The sequence below is a fragment of the Panthera onca genome, chromosome D1 (assembly GCF_046562875.1).
Source record: "Panthera onca isolate mPanOnc1 chromosome D1, mPanOnc1 haplotype 2, whole genome shotgun sequence".
In the NCBI taxonomy this organism is placed as follows: Eukaryota; Metazoa; Chordata; class Mammalia; order Carnivora; family Felidae; genus Panthera; species Panthera onca.
In genome coordinates this window covers 10736522-10757173 of record NC_138348.1, presented here as the reverse complement: position 1 = coordinate 10757173, position 20652 = coordinate 10736522, and the positions used below count along the sequence as shown (strand labels likewise).

Here is a 20652-nt window from a genome sequence, read left to right as displayed (position 1 = left end):
TCCCTCTCTCTCTGACCCTCCCCCGTTCATGCTCTGTCTCTCTTTGTCTCAAAAATAAATAAATGTTAAAAAAAAAAAAAAAAAAAGAAATCATTCTTAACATGCTTAACATATAATCCCAGACACCTGTGCCTATACGTTACTAACACATAAAATAATTGTTAGAGATGCATAAGGACAGGGTCTGTTCAGTGACAACAGCCCAACGAACCCCTGCCCGCATCAAAGCAAAGTACGCATATCACAGTCTTCCTTACCAGTGTCAGCTCACTCAACTGCGCTCATTTACTGCCCTGCAATCATTTTGCCGATTCAGCAAACTAGGTTTTTATCTCAACTTCTTAGAGAATGGATTTCAGACGAGTCAAACCACTGAAACTGAACAAATGTATATGTTTTAAAAGGAAACACAAGCATTGTTTCTTATTTTTTTCAAAAGATGAATTCTAAAGGCCTACAATTTTTTTTTTTTTTTTTGATGTTTATTTTTGAGAGAGAGTGAGAGACAGAGCATGAGCGGGTGAGGGGCTGAGAGAGGGAGACACAGAATCAGAAGCAGGCTCCAGGCTCCTAGCTGTCAGCACAGAGCCTGACACAGGGTTTGAACCCACAAACCATGAGATCACGACCTGGGCTGAAGTCGGAAGCTTAACCCACTGAACCACCCAGGCGCCCCCCCCCCCTTTTAAGTTTATTTATTCATTTTGAGAGAGAGAGAGAGCAGAGCAGGGGCAGAGAGGGAGACAGAATCCCAAGCAGGCTCTGTGTGCTCTCAGTGAGCACAGCAGGATGCGGGGCTTGAACCCATGAAACCATGAGATCATGACCTGAGCCAAAATCAAGAGTCAGAAGTTAACCAACTGAGCCACCCAGGCGCCCCTAAAGGCCTACAACTTGAGGGAAATTTAATCTCCCTTTCTTTGAACACCGAATTCACAGAAAATAATAATCACCAACAGTCTACGGCAAATAATTCTCCCCACACTTCTGTTTTATCAAGAGCGATAAAGACATTATTTTTGGTACATTGGATTTTATCTTGTGACTTTGCAGCAGGAAAAAATAAATTCCCAAAAAAGCTAAATAAAATATCTTAGCACTTCTCCAAATCCATCTTCAGTGGCTTGATACAGTATTTCTTAGTGTCATTTCCTCTGGCCCCTGAACTTGGAATGATCAGCTATCTCAAGCTTCCTAAAGTAGATTCATTAATCCAAAGAAATGCTACTCTCCAGCAACCATTCATTATAATTTGTTTTAATACATAAAATAGTAGGTGACTTAAAAGTATATACAATTTTTTTTTTTTTTTTAAAGCTCAAGGGACTGGGGCTGTGAGTTCTGCCCCCGGATGTGCTATTGCAGTAACAGAAGTTGACTCAGGGTATCCGAATCTGAGAACTAGCTGCTGTTTATCGAGGGGCTCATCTGAGCAGGGCGCTAGACGAGATGCTTTACAGACATATCTCTGTTTAATTTCCTCAACAGCTCTACAAGGAAGGTTATCCTTAGCTCCAAGTTAGAGCTGAGGCTCAGAGAAGTTAGGACACCAAGCTAGGATCACACAGCAAGGAAGTGCGAAGTCCAGATTTGAAATTAGATGGGTCTCTGAAGAACCCCCACTCTTCATGGGGGAGGACCTCTGCCTCTATGCCAAGCTCAGAGGGCAAGCCCTAAGAGTTCTCCACAGCCCCAGCACATGGCAATTTATCTGCCCTCCGCTTGAGCTCTGGCGAGGGAGGATCCTGTCTGTGATAAACCGAGACAAAGAACATCCAAGTGTTTTGTAAACTGTGGAGTGATATTCAAATGCAAACGGATTGAAACTTGTCTGCCCATTCACGCCCCGCCCCTGCCCCCAGCACAAGAACTCTTTCAATTGAATTAGGAGGTTGGATTTCTATATTTGATACTTCTTTTTTGAGAGATCGTTGACATAGGGCGTTATATGAGTTTCAGGTGTACAGGAGAATGATTCAACGTTTGCATGGATTGCAACAGGATCACCACAATGTCTGGTTTACGTCCCTTACTGCACACAGTTAAAACAGTTGTTTTCTTATCATGAGAACTTTGAAGATCTACTTTATATGGAAACATTTTGAGGGGCCAATGAAGCCTGAAAGCCTGATTCAATAAGATTTTAGCTCTTGCGGATGGCTTTTAGGAAAAGGGTATGAAAACCGTAGGAGCAGGAGCTAACAGGGGGCAGAGATGCGCAGTAGTAGCCAGAGAAAACCAGAACACAGAGAATCCGCTGGACTCTACCCCAGAACTCGTTTCTGTGAAGACTGAGGAGCAAGGGGGCCAAAGATGAGAAGGTACAGAACTGGGAGTGAGATGGCCCCAATTCTCATCTCTGCTCAGCGGCTACACTCAAAGCGACGTTGAGGTTTTTGTTTCTTCATCCTCCAAGTGAGGAACCGAAAGAGACACGTTCTAAGGACCAGCCCCCCTGGCCCCCAGTGCTTCCACATTTGGTTAGCTGCCACATAGATTCTTGCTCCTTCCCATCTGACCATCTCTTTGTCAGTATGAACCAGCTGATTGGAACACCTCCTCCCCTGCCGTCTATACCACCTTCCACACAGTATCTCATGACTACTCCTTCTGCAGACCTGAGCCTCTTGAGCCATAAAGCCCAGGCCTTGATACACCCTGGGGCCAGCTGAACTCTTCAATTGGGAGAGCTCGAGCTTAGCTATCTGCAAACACAGTAGCATTTGCACACAGGACTCCAGGAGGTGAGGCCGACATCTTATCCAGTCGTGTGTCTCCTGTAACAAAGAGTAGATGGTGTCTAAGCCAGAAGCACCAGGACATTCTTCTCTGGTCTTTACCCTGTGAACCTGGTGGGGCTCCTGGAGGTAAACGGCACACAAGTGTGCCCCTCCCGCACTCTAAGTGAGCCGCAGCCTTGACCCTCTAGAAGGTGACTCTAGACACAAGAACGACTACATAAAACATCAGCAATAGCAATGGAGACACCGAAGTTGGTTTTTAGACTCACTGCCACCTCTTTTTTTCTCCCTGGAGGGGCAGGAAAGGAGCGAGTGGATACCCTGTCTTCCCATCCACCCGTACTGCCGATTTCCACATTCATTAGCCCTGTGAGCCAAGGCCAAGTTTCATCTCATCATTTCTCCCAGGGTGGGACCCCATGTGGTACAATAGAAAGGTCCCAGGGCAGCAGATGTGAGCTCTAGACGTAATCTGGCCACTCGCCAACTGTGCCCCTGGGAAAATCTCAAATCTCCTATAAATTTGGGATAATAAAGGAAACCATGCGGCGTTGTTTGGAGAATTAGGGGCAAAGCATTTCTTCCCCTATGCTCTCCCTGCACCGGCACGGCCTCTGCTGTAGCTGTGCCCTTCACAGTTAGCCTGCAGACCATCTCCTCTTCCCCGACTCCTGCTCTCATTGGACTCCAGTAATGCGGTCGTCCTCTCCTGCCTTCAGCCCGAGAGGGGGCGCAGCTTTGCCATTTCTCATCTTGGGTGCCTTCCACCCCTTCTAAGTTTCCCTAATGGCCTTCATCAAAGCCCCTTCAAATGAATCCTGTGGGATGAATTGTTTCCTGGGGAGACTCTGGCTGATAACTGGGTATCCGATAAGGCTGAACGTGGGGAGGCAGAGGGGAAGAAAGAGAAGTGCCTAACCAGCCTCCCCAGGTTTGTTCTGAGCTGCCTCACTGTGGTCTGAACGACCACCCTCTCTCCTGGGCCACTACATAGCCTCCTGACCGTTCTCCCCACGTCTCCTCTTGCCCGCCTGTGGTCTGTTTTCAACACAGCATGGTGGCAGAGTGATCCTGAGAACCCACAAGTCAGATCCTGTCTCTCCTTGGCTCAGAATCCCCCGACGCCTCCCATGTCACTCGGAATGAAAGCTCGAGTCCTCAGTATCTTTTTATGATCTGGCCCCCAGCCAGGGCAGATGGGCAGACAACATTGCCCTGTCCCCTTCCACCCCCTGGCCCTCCACTTCAGAGTCACCACCTCCCCAGAAACACCAGGCGCACACTGGCCTCAAGAGCTTTGCTCTTTCCATTTCCTCTGCCCAAAGAATTGCCGGTGAGCTCTAGGGATCTGTATTATCAGGTTCCAGAAAATTGTTTGATTCCACTCACGATGTCCAACATTATTAGACGAATAATAGTACTTGTATACTAAGTTAGATTCAATTTTATTCACCTCAATTCCTTGTGAAAAAAATCATTTATTAGCTTTTCTTTTTTTAAATTTTTTAGAGATGAGAGAGTACGTGTGTGCTCAAGCGAGACTAGGGGAGGAGCAGAGGGAGAGAGGGAGAGGGAGAATCCCAAGCAGGCTCCACACTGTCAGGGCAAAGCCCGACAATGGGCTTGATGCCATGACTGTGAGATCGTGATCTGAGCTGAAATCAAGGCTCAGACGCTTAACCTACTGAGCCACCCAGGTGCCCCAATTAGCCATTTTGGATAGAGAGTGAGAACCGTAGGGGGCATTCGGGGAACATAAGGTGGTTGGTTATTTCATGGCTGGCCTAAGAAGGGGTGTGGGTAATTTAAAATTCCTGTGGAGGAGGCAGGGCTGCAGAAGAGTCAGCATAAAATGGTGAAGCTCCGCAGTGTGTGAAACAGCACAAGAAACCAAACGAAACAACAGAACACTCAACGGCGGTAACGGCCCAGCCATGAGGGACCTGGGTACTGCAGAACTATTCAAAGTCCCGATTTCATTTTACTTTGTAATTTCTTCCTGACTCTTCCCCTGGCCCACTCCATGGCATCGTGCAAGTCTGTTCTCATCTGTCGGCGTCATTAGAAAGGACCAGGTGAGCTCCATCCCTTCCGAAGACACCCCTAGCTCCAGAGATCACGAGTTACTCCAACAGCTCCTCCTTGACAGATTTCCATGGTGCGTGGTCCAGATGCCCAACTCCTGGCATGCAGGAGCCTCGGGCTCTGGTTCAAGCTGTTTCCTGCATCCGAGGCCAGCGGCTGCTCCACCAAGATGGAAGGAAGGAAGCCAGGCATTGGTGGCGCCACCTGGCCATTCATCCTGGAGCGTTCCTCAACCCTCACCTTCTGCAGCAAGGTCCACTTTCCACAAAAAGGACAAGAGGGCATGGCGGTGTTTCTGGTGTCCCAGCCACAATCCAAATCCCACAGAATATGAGATCAGGTGAGGTTTTAGTGTCACTCTCTCCTTCTACCTTAATCCAAGCCCACTTCCAGGCAGGTGCTCAGACTTTCCAGAATGTGGCGATGGGGAAGAGAGGAGACTGGAGCACATAACAATCAGACAAAGTCCAAATGATTCCTTTCACCTACCCTCTAGAGGATGAGATGTAGAGGATATGCAGAGGATGAGATGGGATGGAGGGCACAAAAAAGTGCTCATTGACATGAAAGCCTTGTCAGTATCATCTGTCATCATCGCGAACACCTATCTTGAGAATCAACTCTGTGCTGAGCTTTTTATCTGCAATCTCAATTATCCTCACAAACAACTTTCTATACACTAGTATCTCCGTTTAGCAAACAGAGGAAACAAGCTCAGAGGGCTAAATTAATTTACCCACTAAGTCCGCAGGTTAATATAGGATAGAAGTGGGATCCAACCAGATCTAGTAACACACAACCCCAGCTGTAGGCCTGCCTTTCTGGAGAGCCTCCCTGAGCCTCCAGACATGGGGGGGGGGGGGGGTTAGGTGGAAATTCAGAGCACGTTTTCTTGCCCACCGCCTCCCTCTTGTGGCTCAACTGCATATATGAACTCAATGTGAAGGAGATAAGGCAGGTTACCGAGGAAAAGGAACGGTCAGGGAAACTGGGTTACAAATCCATTACCTTCATGATCTGAGTTGCGTTCTTTCTTGGGGCCACGGTTTTCTCCTACTTCAGTTAGGGAGATCTCCGGGTCCCTTCCAGCCCTGATGTCCCATATTTCTAAGACGGATACTGGTCTCTCAAGTAGAGTCCAGTCCTGCACCTTTACATTCTAAGAACTGTGTGTGGTTGTGTACGCGTTTTAAGGGCCTCCTCAGTGAGGGTCTCCATGACATTAGCACTGCTCTGGCACAAAAAAGGAAGTGGAATGTGCAGGGCTCTGCATTCATCCAGTTTATCACAGGTTCACAAGGGGGCAACCCTGGGCCACTCAGGGCACTGCCTAACCGCAGCGAACTTGGTCAAAATGGCTGGTAAGTTGCAAGATCCAGGATTTGAACCTAGGTTTTCCGGCCCCAAACTCAAGTTTATTCCTTCCACACATATCTATTCTAGACTGAGTAAGCTTCAAAATGAAGGAGCTGCAGACAGGAAGAGGCACAAAGGGAACTAGGACGTACGGCGTGGCAAAACACCTCGACAGCACTATGAATGTAGGTCCACTATAGTATACAACACTAGGATTTACTCGAATCCTCTCTTGGGGTCATACAAGGCGTTAAACATTCCACGGATGTGAATCACGTACATGCTCTGTCACAGAAACAAAGCTGACTTAACAATAACTAGCTTGCGGAATTGTTTCAGGGCTAATGCAGGTCATAAGAAGGTGCTTGGCAAGTAGCCATAAAGATGATTGTTTGTTTGTTTTTCTAAGCTTCTAGAAAAGCTACCCAAAGGAAACTGACTAGGAAGTTCCATCGTGTAGGAAGAAAAAAAAATAAAACAAAACAGAACTCACAAAGAATCTTGAAGGAGAGAGAACGGGGTGTGGCGGCCCTGAGGTACAGGCTAAGCCAACAGGGGAAGTTTTGTGAGGGAATATTCGGGGACAAAGGGTGATGAGAGGGAGGGAGATGGCAAGAATCAGCATTACAGGGCAGGTGCTAGCAGAACTGTGCGTCTTTGTGTTGCTGGGCACTTGAAGACGGCGCTGTTTTCCGCATGCCTGTAGTCGGTATGGTGCAGGCTGTGCCTTGAGTGCTAGAAGAATTCTCCTGATGCCAGAGTTTGAGTTTCTATTGCTTCCCCCATCCTAATTCGTCCTCCAAACCATTATTTCACACGTTTGTTGCAATATGAACAAAATATATTCACTTCAGATTTTAAGTTTGGTTATGGAGAGTTTAAAAATCTATACATTTTCATAAGTCTTGAAATTTTTTATAGTGGTAACAAATATTTGTGTTATTTATTTCCACTTCTCTTGCAATGGGGTTAGTGAATGTGACCTGGAGTTTTTTGTTTTTAATTGAATGAGGTCTTCTTGGGGATGAATTTATGGTGAATTATCATCAATGTACCAAGTGAGCTTAAAAACCATGTTTCCTTTATACTGGCTAAGTCAAGCATTTTATGATTCAAATACTGGGGGGGGGGTTTTGTTTGTTTGGGGTTTTTTTGCTTATGTTTCTCAAAACTTGCAAGACGCACGTTAAAAACTCTCACGACTGGTGTTTTTGTTAGTTTCTCTTATCTCTAGGCAAATCTTCAAATTATTTTTTTTTATTGTTTGTGTATTGTGTGTTTTGGTCATAAGGACTTTTTGTTGTCTAATATTAATATTACATGCTTTGCCCTTTTATTTTGCATCTTCTGACCTGTCCTTGCCTCTCCTTGCCCTTGCAAACACTACTAACTAGGGACCTCTGGAAATACAAATGCAATTTTGTCATCCTTTGGTGGCTGCAGGAGGCTCAGTGCCTGCAGGAGGCATTCAGTGCCCTGGGCATCCAGGACCTGCCTCCCTCCCAGTTAGGTCTCTCACTTGTCACTCTGTGTTAGAATCGTAACAAACTGCTTCTGCTTTCAAGGCGCTGACCTTTGCGCACACTGATCTGGATGGACAATGGTGTGACCAAGTGTCAAATGCCAAATATCCAAGCTGTGTGAAGCAGGGAAGAGGACAGGCAGCAAATCTGTTTTCGGGCACCTCTTCACTCATGGAACAAAATGCCAACATTTTAAGGGAGCAATGAAGTGACAGAGAAGATAATTTAAATTTGGAACAAGAGCGAAACAAGACAAGGTAGCAGTTGTAGGCAGCATACTTATTCGATATCAGCATTAGACATCCTCTTAACATATTTCTTTTGCGCCATCGAGCGCAAAATAATAAATAATCATGAATTGTCACAGTCTTTAGTGGATTCCTCAGCTTAGTATCAATTTTCTACGGCCTGGAAAAACCTACCAGCCTAGGCACCGTTGGGTGAGCCGAAATTCCTGGTGGGAGGGGAGCCCAAGTTTTCCCCTTGGTTGTACTAGAGAAGACAAACTCTACTGTCTCTCTCCATCTTTGCTTCCCATGTCTTTCCTCACAAACGGCTGGTTGCTGGTCTTCTCATTTTCTAGCCTTAATTTCTAAGGCCCAGTGTACAGTATTTAGACAATTTGCCCATCTGAATTGCAATTTGAATCAGAGAGACAGTGATCTTTGTCACAGTAAACAAATCATTTTTGTGTTTTGTTTTTGTTTTTGAGAGAGAGAGAGACAGAGAGAGCACCAGTGGGGGAAGGGCACAGAAAGTGGGAGAGAGAGAATCCCAAGTAGCCTCTGCTCTGTCAGCACAGAGCCTGACCCGACAAGAGGGTGGGCGTGGGGGAGTTGATCCCTGAACTGTGAGATCGTGACCTGAGCCAAAATAAATCAAGAGTTGGGGGCTTACCCAACTGAGCCACCTAGGCGCCTCTTATCTTTGTGTTTCTAAAAGCAATAGAAAGCAATAGAAAGAAAGCACATTGTTTATTGTATAAAAAAAGCTTCATACAAATGTATAAGGCATATTTAATTAGTTTAAAATATTCTAGATCCAACAGAACACAGGTATCTCCCATGTTTCAAAAGTTTGTATTATGCCACTTGGCTTTTATGAGAGACCTACATTAGTATCTGTTTTCGCTCAACAAAATAAATTCGAAGAGGGTTTTTGCTTTTACAGAGGACTCTGTGGCTCTTAACCTCTTGAAGGTTTTGTTTCTTCGGCTACAGGAGGACCTCCCAGCGCCTGTTTTTCTAGTGCTGCACACCAATGACCAAAGGAAGCAAAAAGTGATATTCTGTATTTCTGACTGATCACACCGGAGATATTTAGATTTTATACCAGGTTTGTGGGGTTTTTTTGGTTGTTTTGTTTTATGTCTATTTTGGTCGGAAGTTTTAAAACAAGACTACTGACAATCATTCTGATTGGACCCTGCTGGGTCACATGTCCAGGCCGAACCAATCACTGCCATGGGAGGGATCAAAGGCACTGACTGACAGCCTCGGACTAGAGCACCCTGGAAGGAGGGGAGAAGTCAGCTCCTTAAAACCACGTGGATCTCCAACCACAAGTCACGGACTGCTGAGAAGCACAAAGTGGAAAACGGATCTGAGGAGACCAGTGTGTTACCCCATTTTCATCTGGGCCGCATTTTCTGATCTAACTCTCACCCAGGGATGCTTCCCTCAGACTCTGCATAGAGTTGGGGATCCTTTGGCAGCATTCCAACTTTCCTCTGCTCCACGTTTACAAAATTTAGAAAACAAACCCCAAACGAACCTTTCAAACAGTTATCCCATGAAAAGCTCTGTTTCCAGATTCCCCATAGGTAACCTAGATCCTACAACACCGTTTCCTAACCAAAGGGGTAACTCGGAAGTATCTGAAGGAAGGATGTAGATGGAGAAAAAGCAACCTTGATATTCATGCTCAAGGATGTCAATCAATTCTGGCTTTCTAGAATGGAAGATGGCTGAACAAAACTGAATTTGGGCACCTTTATTAAAATGCTGTCTGCGGTGGGGTGAGGGGGCATGGTGCTTTCTCTCTCAGGGTAAGCTTTCAGACATTATGGGACTATGTTACGAGTTCTCTAGAGAAACAGACCCAATAGGAGGGAGAGGGGACGGGGGGCGGGAGGGGGAGAAGGGGAGGAGGGGGGAGAGAGAGAAGATGTAGTGCAGCAACTGGTCACGTGGTTATATCCTACAGGCCGCTGCCCGCAAGCTGGAGAGCCAGGAAAGCTGGCTGTGTCCTTCAGTCCCAATGGAAAGGCTTGAGAAGCAGGAGTGCCAATGTCTGAGAGAAGAATAAATGGATGCCTCCGCTCAAGCAGAGAGAGCACAGCCACCCTTCTTCTCTGTTCTGTCAGGCCCTCGGCATATTCAATGAGTCCGTACTTAGCAGTGGCGGCCATCTACTTTACTTAGTCACCCGATTCAAAATCCAATGTTAATCTCTTCTGGAGACACCCTCTGGTAGGCACCCACAGAAATAACGTTTTACCAGCGCTCTGGGCCTCTCTTAGCCTAGTCAGGTTGACACATAAAATTAACCATCACAGGTACTTCTGCAAAACATAGAAATCTGTGGTCACCCCAGGTTATGAAGTCACTCCGGTGGCACTTCTGTCCCATTGAGCTTATTCAGAACCTCTTCGTGTCCTTTTCCTCTCTGGTTTCTGCATCCCTGGAACCCTCATGCTGCATCGAGTGTGAGATCTCTGTAGCGGTATGGTCTTTTTCCACAGTAGCTGTGCCCACTTTCTCTTGCAATGGAATCACTTAGGCCTATAAAACCAGGCTCGTAGGTGCAGTTTCCTTTGTCCTCATTGTAATTCAGCCAAAGAATCCCTCTGATGGAAATCCTGGACTTAAACTTCTATCTATGCCTGTGAAGCCACAGGCTGGGGGGGAGGCTAAGGATGGCCGGACATGGGGCTCTGGGGCTCAACCTCATGACTGTGAGATCGTGACCTGAACCAAAATCAAGAGTCAGATGATTAACTGACTGAGCCACCCAGGCATCCCTTTTCTTACCTTTTAAGTCCACAGGCGTTTAGTATGGTACTTCACACTAAAATACCATGGTCTCTCAAAGTAGTGGAAATGTTTCTTTTCTCTGCAGCCTCTTTTTCTGCAGTAATCACATATGACCCTAATATTCTATATCCTTCTTTCCTACTTTCTGAAAGACTCCACTGAGCTACGCCTCTTAAATTGGCCCATTCCCTTATCTATTCATGAAAGGTTGACGTTGTTCGTTGGTTAGACTATATTCTGTTTTCCTTACCCTTATCTTCTGGCCTGGGCATTTTTGTCTTCCTAAAATACTCCTGCTATTAGCCTTTAATACTCTCAACTGCCCCAGAAGCATCCATCATCCAAATGAGGCTTGGTCATCTCATCTCCCAGCATTACCTGACCCGTCAAAGAGACATATTCTCATCTTGCCAACTTCTAACCAAGACTGAACTCAACTGATTATTGACCTGAAGCCACCCAATCAAGGCTCCAACACATGCCTCAAACTCCCCCAAATGCCAGTTTTTACTTTTATTTTAAAGTTCCTAGTCTCTGGAGACAGATTTTAGGGGGATTAGGGAACCACTAAAAAAATAACCCTTTCTTCTCATCCCATGGTTAGAAACCACTTGAAAAATAAGAGCAAATATTCAGGTGAAAACAAAACAAAACAAATCACTTTATTCGTGGCAAGCTGAAAGAAAAGCATTCCTTCAGTTCAAGGCCAAATAGAATTTAATCGATGTAACCAAACAATCACTGGCAGAGCTGAGACAGTACAGGTCTCTCCTCTAAGAGGAAACATCTAGCAGAAGAGGAAGGAAGGAACGAGTGAACAAATGAACGAATGAAGTCATGGGGGCTGAGCTGTATGAACCCAATCCCTGATTCCAAACTCTGCAGTTACACATACCACTCCTTCTCTGAAGGAGAGTTGGGGGTGAAGGAATGGAAAGAAGGTGTATTTCTCTATGGGAAGTTTTGCCACAGGAAATGTGGACTTAGAGATCAAGGAAGTTCCCTCCTCACTATGGACACCTCTAGGGAAGGAGGAAAGGAGACAAAAATAGAAGCTTTAAGGCTGTGTGCAACTGTTAATTTCTGAGCAGGGAAAGGGTGAATCTAAATAAATACAGAAAATAAATAATGAGAATGCTTGAATCTCTAGGGTAAATATGTAGCTATCAGTTTTTATCATTTCCTATACTTGTGTGTATTTTTTAAAATTTTTTTAATGTTTATTTATTTTTGAGAGAGAGAGAGAGAGAGAGACAGAGTGAGAGAAAGGGAGGGGTTGAGAGAGAAGGAGACACAGGATCTGAAGCAGGCTCCAGGCTCCGAGCTGACAGCACAGAGCCCGACGCGGGCTCAAACTCACAAACTGCGAGAGCATGACCTGAGCCGAAGTCGGACGCTTAACCGACCAAGCCACCCAGGCGCCCCAACTTGTGTGTATTTCAAAAATGTCATTAATTACAATATGAACATTAAAAATTCTTCTCAAACATTTATCATCCTACCGTTCTGTGAAGCAGACCTGATCCTTTCAGAACCACTACAAGAACAATAAAAGAAGAAAAAAAGAAACTATAAGTCTCCTATGGACACTGGAATTATGTCATTATTGTTCAACATACCAGTTTCATACTGCTTTGCAGCTTATGAAAGTCTCTGAATGGCATGTATAAATATTTTAAGAAATTTAAGATATTCAAGAAAGAATGTCAAACAAGAAGCATACGTATGTGTGTGTAGACATATATTAAGTACATGTGTTAGGTGTACATAAATAATATATATACTTCCTTTTTAAAAAATTTTTAATGCTTATTTATTTATTTATTTTTTTTTTAACGTTTATTTATTTTTTGAGATAGAGAGAGAGACAGAGCATGAACGGGGGAGGGGCAGAGAGAGAGGGAGACACAGAATCGGAAGCAGGCTCCAGGCTCTGAGCCATCAGCCCAGAGCCCGACGCGGGGCTCGAACTCACGGACTGCGAGATCGTGACCTGAGCTGAAGTCGGACGCTTAGCCGACTGCGCCACCCAGGCGCCCCAATGCTTATTTATTTTTGACACAGAGAGAAAGAAAGAGAGACAGAATGCAAGTAGGGGAGGGGCAGAGAGAGAGGGAGACACAGAATCTGAAGCAGGCTCCAGGCTGCGAGCTGTCAACATAGAGCCTAACATGGGGCTCGAACTCACGGACTGTGAGACCGTGACCTGAGCTGAAGTCGGACGCTTCACTGACTGAGCCTCCCAGTCACTTCAATAATACACATACTTCTTGTTTGATCTTCTTTCTTCCTCTTCTGTGTTTCAGGGTACCCTCTTGAACAACAGTGAGAGTACTCTTTGCGGGACCAGATGTCATTGTCATGCACATGAATCATCAAAGGCAGAGGGACTGCTCTCTTCAGAACTGATGGGAAAGAAGGCTTTCAGCCTCAAAGATACTTTACATTAATCAAGCAGTAGGCTTCATCTCAAAACACTGAAAGTAGTTGGAAGACAAGTCTCATGAAAACATATCAAGTTTCCATTCCCCAACAGTCAGATATGGTCATGCCTTCCTTTCCCTCTTCACCCCCCACCCCCGCTGAGACAGGATAAATGTTTTCCGCAAACTCAGGAGGCAAAGACGTTCAGTCTCAGAGGCATGCAGTGACCAGTAGGTGACATTCTGCTGTGACCTCCGGGGTGAGCGCTAATGACAGAGTTGCAGCCGGCTTGGTGTAAGATTTGTTTCTATTTTCGAAGGCAGAAGCAAAGGACACTCCCTTCCTCATGCCCTCACAGAAAATGGAAATTGCTCACCTGCATTCGTTTCTGGGGGAGCCGCAGCAGAGAGAGAGGCTGCTCGCGTGGGCACGTCCTGTCCTGGAACCTCGGGCCGCTGACCTGGGCATCACCGTGAGTCCCTCTGCCAAGAGTGTCCTCCCAGAGCTCACTCAGGGTCAGGATGGGCTCAGAGAAGGCAGGGCACGCATGTCTAACCCCGCGGATCGGATGCCTACGCACCTTCCCTCCAGAAGCCTCGCCATTTACTTCCTCGGACATAAAACAATCTTATCTTGGGTGAGTCCCTTCACTCCCCCGTGTCTTCCTCTCTTTGCACAATAGGGAGAGTGAAGGGGGTGAGAAAATAATGAGCCGATGCTTAACAACAGTGCCCGGCACCGTCCTTCCTCTGTACGCGTGAGCTGCCTTCTCCTCTTCCTTTCCTTCCCCGCTGTGCTCTCCTGGACAACAAAGCGAAGCCCACCCAGCCACAGCCTGACTCCTTCACTTTCTCCAAAGCGTCCCGCCTCCTCCTTCCCCGCTTCCCGCTCAACACTTATCCGGAGGCCCACCCAAGTGATCTCCTGGCACCATTCCCGCTAGGCCAAACGAAAAGAAAAGCAAGGTGGAAGATTTTCATGGAATTCTTTATATGTTAGACAAAGCCAAACGTTCCATGTGCTTTCTGAGTTGCGTGTACGCCCGCGCGCAGCCGCACAGCAGCGCCACATAGGAGTGCGCGCTCGCACACCCATCTGTGAGGTTCTTCACTTTCGCAACCATCACGGATTTATGTGCTTTTCACAGTTTCCCAGCAGATGGCAGCAAAGGGTCCCGCGGAAGAGCAGAAAGTATTGGAAAGGCTAGAAGCTGAAGCTGTCCCTTCCGGATATTTACAGGACTCACACAGCAGGGGATTGTGCTCAGGTTCCAATAGATGGCCCGGCGTCCTGCCAAGGACGGAGCAGACGGGAGGGATCTGCCCAGGAACGGGCCGCTTTTATTTCAGAATTTAGATCAACGAAAGATTTTTTTTTCCCCCGGAGAGTATTTTATTATCGGTATTGTTTAGAATTGCTTACACGTGGATGTTATAAGGCGGATGGCAGTTTTGTTATTATTTTAAAAATTTCTACAGGCCATGCTTCCCCTTACTTCCTGCACTTGGGGGGACTACTCCCAGCACCATCACCACCCCCTTCTTGATTTGCCAGGGGACTTATTTGATGATTGCTCCCTATCTACAAACGGAAGTGCCATTCACCGGAGCAGAAGTTGCAAAAGAAATAGCCAAAAATGGTTTTCTCAACCAGCCTATAAAAGAAATTTAAATATGGAGTTGAAACTCAGAGAATTTCATTAGCAACAGACTGTCACTTGAAAACTTTACTGACAATCTAACCGGAAGAAAATCGTGGAGGTTCTCAGAGTTTCCCGCCCTCCCCCTTCCCACTGTAGGAGAAGGAAGGAGAACTCCCTCATCTCTAGGCTCAGAGACAAGTGGCAAGGGGACCCCCCCGGGGGGAACTTAATGTGGAGCCTCACAGTTTGGGGAAGTTGATAGACTTGAGTCTAATACACTCTGAGGAACTAAAAGAGGCCAGGGCTAGGGCTTTTGACCCTGATGGCCAGTGTATTTATCTATCACTGCATACAAATTACCACAGCCTTAGAGGTTTGAGGCAACATGGCTTTATCATCTCACAGTTTCTATAGGTCAGGACTCGGCAGGGTTTAACTGGGTTCTTTGCTTCAGGGTCTCACAAGGCTGCAATCAAAGTGTTGGCAGTGCTTTGGTCTCAACTGAGGCTTGTCTGGGAGAAGAATTCACTTTCAAGTTTCCCCAGTTGGTAACAGAATCCAATTCCTTGCAGCTGTAGGACAGAGGGACGGAGCCCCACCCCACCCCCTGCCCACCATTTTTTCTTCCCCCCTGAGTAATTGCCTGGAAGTCTTTGTAGGCTGTTGGTTAGAGTCTACTCTTAAGTTCCTAAAGGCAGCCCACAGTCCCTGGCCACGTGGAGCTCCTCAACATGGCTGCCTGCTTCCTCAAAGCCAGCAAGAAAGAGAAAAAGATGCCAGGAAGACATGCTGGCCTCCTGTAATGTGATCATGTAATCACATGCACATAATCACACACATTCTGTCACTGTGCTGTATTCTATTTACTCAAAACGAGTCATAGGTCTCACCTATACTCAGGGGGAAGCAATCCCAAAAGGGCCAGAACACCGGAAGCAGGAAGCAATAGAGCACCCTAGAGTCTGTCTGCCACAGCTAAGCGGGAACAATAGTATTGGGATGGCCTGTCCTTCCACATGTAAGCCATGTGAAAGAAACCACCTGAGTGGTCTTAGACCTTGCTGCAAAGCGACATCAGGTGAAGCAAGGAGACCTGAAGAGAATGAGACTGGAGATTTTCGATGAACAGTCTGGGGTGGGATGTAGGGGGGAATCATGAGCACCTAGCTAATAAGTGCCTTGGAATCCCAAAGGTGCCAAGCCAAGGAATCCCAGTGATGGACCCCCAGTGCACTCAACCCCTACCAGCCTGACATCAAGGTGGGAAGGTACCAATCGAGGAAGATGTTTTCTGCCCTTCAGCTCTCCTCATTTCTGCCCCTTAGTCTGCAAGGAACAGAAATCTCCCTTAGCAAGCTGGGGAGGAGTGTCAGACAAAAAGAGAGAGTACTCTTTCCTCCAGGAAGGAGGTGTCCTGTCTAAAGCAGACCCAAACTGAGAGGTGTTTTCACAGTAAATGACAGTCGAAATTTTGATTCTTGCTACAAAAGGCCATATTTCATTCTTTCTCATTGCCAAGTAGTATTCCATTGTGTATATAAATCACAATTTCTTTATTGTGTACGGAACTGGAGAGTGTTATGCTAAGTGAAATAAGTCATACAGAGAAAGATACCATATGTTTTCACTCTTATGTGGATCCTGAGAAACTTAACAGAAGACCGTGGGGGAGGGGAAGGAAAAAAAAAGAAAGGGAGGGAGTCAAACCATAAGAGACTCTTAAAAACTGAGAATAAACTGAGGGTTGATGGGGGGTGGGAGGGAGGGGAGGGTGGGTGATGGGCATTGAGGAGGGCACCTGTTGGGATGAGCACTGGGTGTTGTATGGAAACCAATCTGACAATAAATTTCATATTTAAAAAAAATAAAATTTGATTCTTATGTAAAACAGTACATTTTAAATACTCAAGTGGCTTGAACTCTTTACTCCCTGAAAGCAACTTGCCTTAGATTTTAAATAAGAAGCTGGGGAGATGCAGTCCTATTGAGGATGTTTGGACAGAACTGCTGTGGGGAAAGAATAAGATTGTTTTCTTTGCATTCTTTGAATCCCGCTTTTTCAAGTACAAGTTACAAAGATTTTGAAAAGCCAAAGAGAAAAAGTGCTATATTATTTTTCTTTTCTTCGTATTGCTACTATACTCATGCTTGAGGAATTGAGCTGTTAAATTCCTTAACACCATGGGATGCTCCTTAGAGAAGAATTGGGATGTTCTTCCTCAGAAAAAGTGCTGTAGCCCCAAATTCTATAATTAAAGAAACATGACTATACACCAGTAGTAATTTACCTATTTTAACTAACTCACTTTTTCTACTTAAATAAATGCATTAAAATAATGTCATCACTGTACATATTGGGGCAGTATTATTTACTACAATAAAAATAATCACAAGTAAGTGTAATTTTAAATGAAAATCATTACAGATTAAATAAATAAGAAATATCTGTAGCAGTAAATCTAGTTGACTATCGAATGCCAAGAATTAGTATGATTATAATCAGTTAAGTGGTGAAGGGGTTTTGTCTGAATCCCACTTACTTAAAATGAAGGTGACATTTCATATCAATAAGATAGCTTTTCAAAATTCAATATTAAGAATCTCACATCACATGTATATTGAATCAGAAAGTTCATAAGATTTTAATCCCATTATCTGGTAAGATTTGACATGTGTCAAAGAGTAAAATAAACATCATCAGAGCTACCAAACATGATAGAGAGAGACAGAGACAGACAGAGAAAGAAAGAAAGAAAGAAAGAAGGAAAGAAAGAAAGAAAGAAAGAAAGAAAGAAAGAAAGAAAAGAAAAGAAAAGAAAGGAGAGAGGGAGGGAGGAAGGAAGGAAGAGAGAGAAAGAGAGAAAGCAAGCAAGCAAGCAAGCAAGAAATCTGCTTTGTGTTTATACATGTGCCTGTAAGGAAATACCCCAGAGAGGAAATTCATTAAGAAATCACTGAGTGGGGAAAGTCAGGGTTTTTCCAACTGCTAAGAAGGCCGTTTCATAGTGGTTATGTAAACTGAAGACTGAAAACCAGCACTCTTGATGGGGAAAATGAGTTTAAAATAAGTCTTACTATTCAAAATTTATAATCATTTATCAGCTTCAGTGGGTTGAATCAGTTGTTGTGAGACACTATATTCAGTTTTGATTTATTTCCTAGAAATATTTACCTTTCACACTCAAAATTAATTGCTAGTCAAAATTATAGGAAAAAACTGACGAAGAAATTTTTCTCTTTAAAATGCCATTAAAATTTGATATAACGTAGGGGTGTGTGTGTGTGTGTGTGTGTGTGTGTGTGTGTGTGCGCGTTTAAAAATGAAATATAAAATTCTTCCAAATTCATTTTTTTAAGTTTATTTATTTATTTTGAGAGAGACAGACACAGTTTGAGTGGGGGAGGGGTAGAGAGAGAGGGAGAGAGTGGATCCCAAGCAGGCCCCATGCCACCAGCACAGAACCCAATGTGGGGCTCAAACCCATGAACCGTGAGATCTTGAACTGAGCCAAAACCAAGAATCACATGCTTAACCTACTGAGCCACCCAGGCATCCTTCAAATGCCTTTTAATAATATCTGCTAAGTGATAGTAAAATGGTTTCATATCCTTACACAGCTACCATTTGGTTTAAGAAAATAGAAAGAAATCTTATAAAGTCTTAAATGTGTTGTTTCATAGTTTTTCAAATATTTTCAGCTATATCGTCAAATGAGTTCATAATCAGCTTATGTGACCCCTACAAGGAATCTAGCTCACCAAGATGAATACACATACATCAATAGAAATTATCTTGCAAATTCAACACTAATTGTAAGAAGATAATTTGCTTCTTCATTCTTGGGTCTCCCTATCTTTCTTACAGACTCATGGTGACTTTATTCAAGAATGGTGTAGTACACAGCTAAACATACACACACACACACACACACACACACACACACACACACAACAGTATTTTCTAGCCTTCCTTGTGGATAGAAATGGCAATGTGACATGGTTCTAGCCAATTAGACTTAAGAAAAATTTTGCTGGAGATTCTTGGGAATGCACTAATTTCTTATTTAGGTGCTAGGCTTCCTCTTTGTTATCTTTCTTCCTCCCCCTGAGCACCCAACTTGCTCACTGATGATGAAAATCTACATTATGGATAGCTGAGCAGAAAGACAGAAAAGAGGAGCTCATCTGGAAAACAGTCTGGAGGTTCCTCAAAAAATGAAGCATAGAGCTACCCTATGACCCAGCAATTGCACTACTAGGCATTTACCCAAGGAATACAGGTGTGCTGTTTCAAAGGGGCACATGCACCCCCATGTTTATAGCAGCACTATCCACAATAGCCAAAGTATGGAAAGAGCCCAAATGTCCATGGACAGATGAATGGATGAAGACGTGGTACACACACACACACACACACACACACACACACACACACACACACAATGGAGTATTACTCGGCAATCAAAAAGAACGAAATCTTGCCATTTGCAACTACATGGATGGAACTGGAGGGTATCATGCTAAGCGAAATCCATTAGAGAAAGACAAATATCATATGACGTCGCTCATATGTGAAATTTAAGACACAAAGCAGATGAACAGAAGGGAAGGGAAGCAAAAATAATATAAAAACAGGGAGGGGGACAAAACAGAAGAGACTCTTAAATATAGAGAACAAACTGAGGGTTGCTGGAGGGATTGTGGGTGGAGGGATGGGCTAAATGAGCAAGGGGAATTAAGGAAGACACTTGTTGGGATGAGCACTGGATGTTACATGTAGGGGACGAATCACTGGAATCTACTCCTAAAATCATTATTGCACTACATGCTAACTAACTTGGATGTCAATTTAAAAATAAATAAATATATATATTATTAAAAAAAGAAAGAAAGAAAAGGGGAGCTCAGATCCCAAAGAGAATAATGAACCGTGCTCTGGGAACCTCTCCTGGATAGTCAGAGTCCCCTATTTCTGGAGAAAAAAAAAAAATGTCAGTCATCTCTGTTCAAGGTCATAGAGATCTGAGATCCACTTCTATGTTTTCTAACTTCACAGTCAGCCTGGGGTGGAGAGGGTGGAAAATTGGGAAATCACTAGTCTGCACCCTTGAAGCAAGCTCAGCACCATGAATCGTTTGCCGTCTAGAGCACTAGAACTCTGCAAAGGGCTAAGGATATTTCAATCAATACCCAGGAGGATGGATTTAGAGTTAATGTAGAAAAACTATTGAGACCTGAAATACACTTTTCTGTAAAGGGGGTGGGAGAAGATGTTGGGCAAAGAATACAGATTTTTTTGAATTCTAATATATGTCAAGACTCTCTGCTGAGCACAGTATATAGACTTACATACGTGACAATATATGACTGAATCCTCACAAAAATTCTGAAAACCTTTTCATTGTCCCTTTATATATGAGAAAACTGACTGGATATTTAACTGATTTTCCCATGAATTCCTTCTCAGACTTAGAAGAGATGTGAGAGAAGCCCAATGACCAGCATCCTCCTTTGACAACTTGTTTAGTAGTTAGCAGACCCAGAGGAAGGTCTGGACCATGAAGGTTTTCCTCAATGACGATGACATTGGCCATGGGGATGAAGACGATGACAAAGTGACAGACTGTTGCCCTGGTGCACACCTGGACCCAGCTGCCAAAAGCCTTGGATTCTAGTCCCATGATGAGTGACCTGTGGTGGGCTCCTCATCTGGAGAATAAAAGGATTGGACTAAAATTCTTTCCAAGTATCCTATGAGTTTCTTAAACACCCCTGGCTTAGGTTTGCTCCTCTCCCAGCAGAGAGCCTTGCCGCCATCAGGAAACTGAGAAAGTATGGAGAATGTC

At 44.6% G+C, this 20652-nt stretch overlaps 1 protein-coding gene across 5 annotated transcripts in view; it reads right to left on the bottom strand.

Annotated features, from left to right (window-relative positions):
- LOC132661826 (membrane-spanning 4-domains subfamily A member 4A-like) overlaps window positions 1–20652 on the bottom strand; it is a 166648-nt gene that overhangs the window by 29230 nt on the left and 116766 nt on the right. The window contains exon 1 of one of the 5 annotated variants that reach the window (XM_060606795.3): window positions 13541–14288. The exons of the other annotated variants lie outside the window; for them this stretch is intronic. Coding sequence (XP_060462778.2) covers window positions 13541–13632 — 92 coding nt within the window. The 5' untranslated portion in view covers window positions 13633–14288. Of the gene's footprint in view, window positions 1–13540; window positions 14289–20652 lie in introns of those variants that run through there. 5 annotated transcript variants of the gene reach the window in all.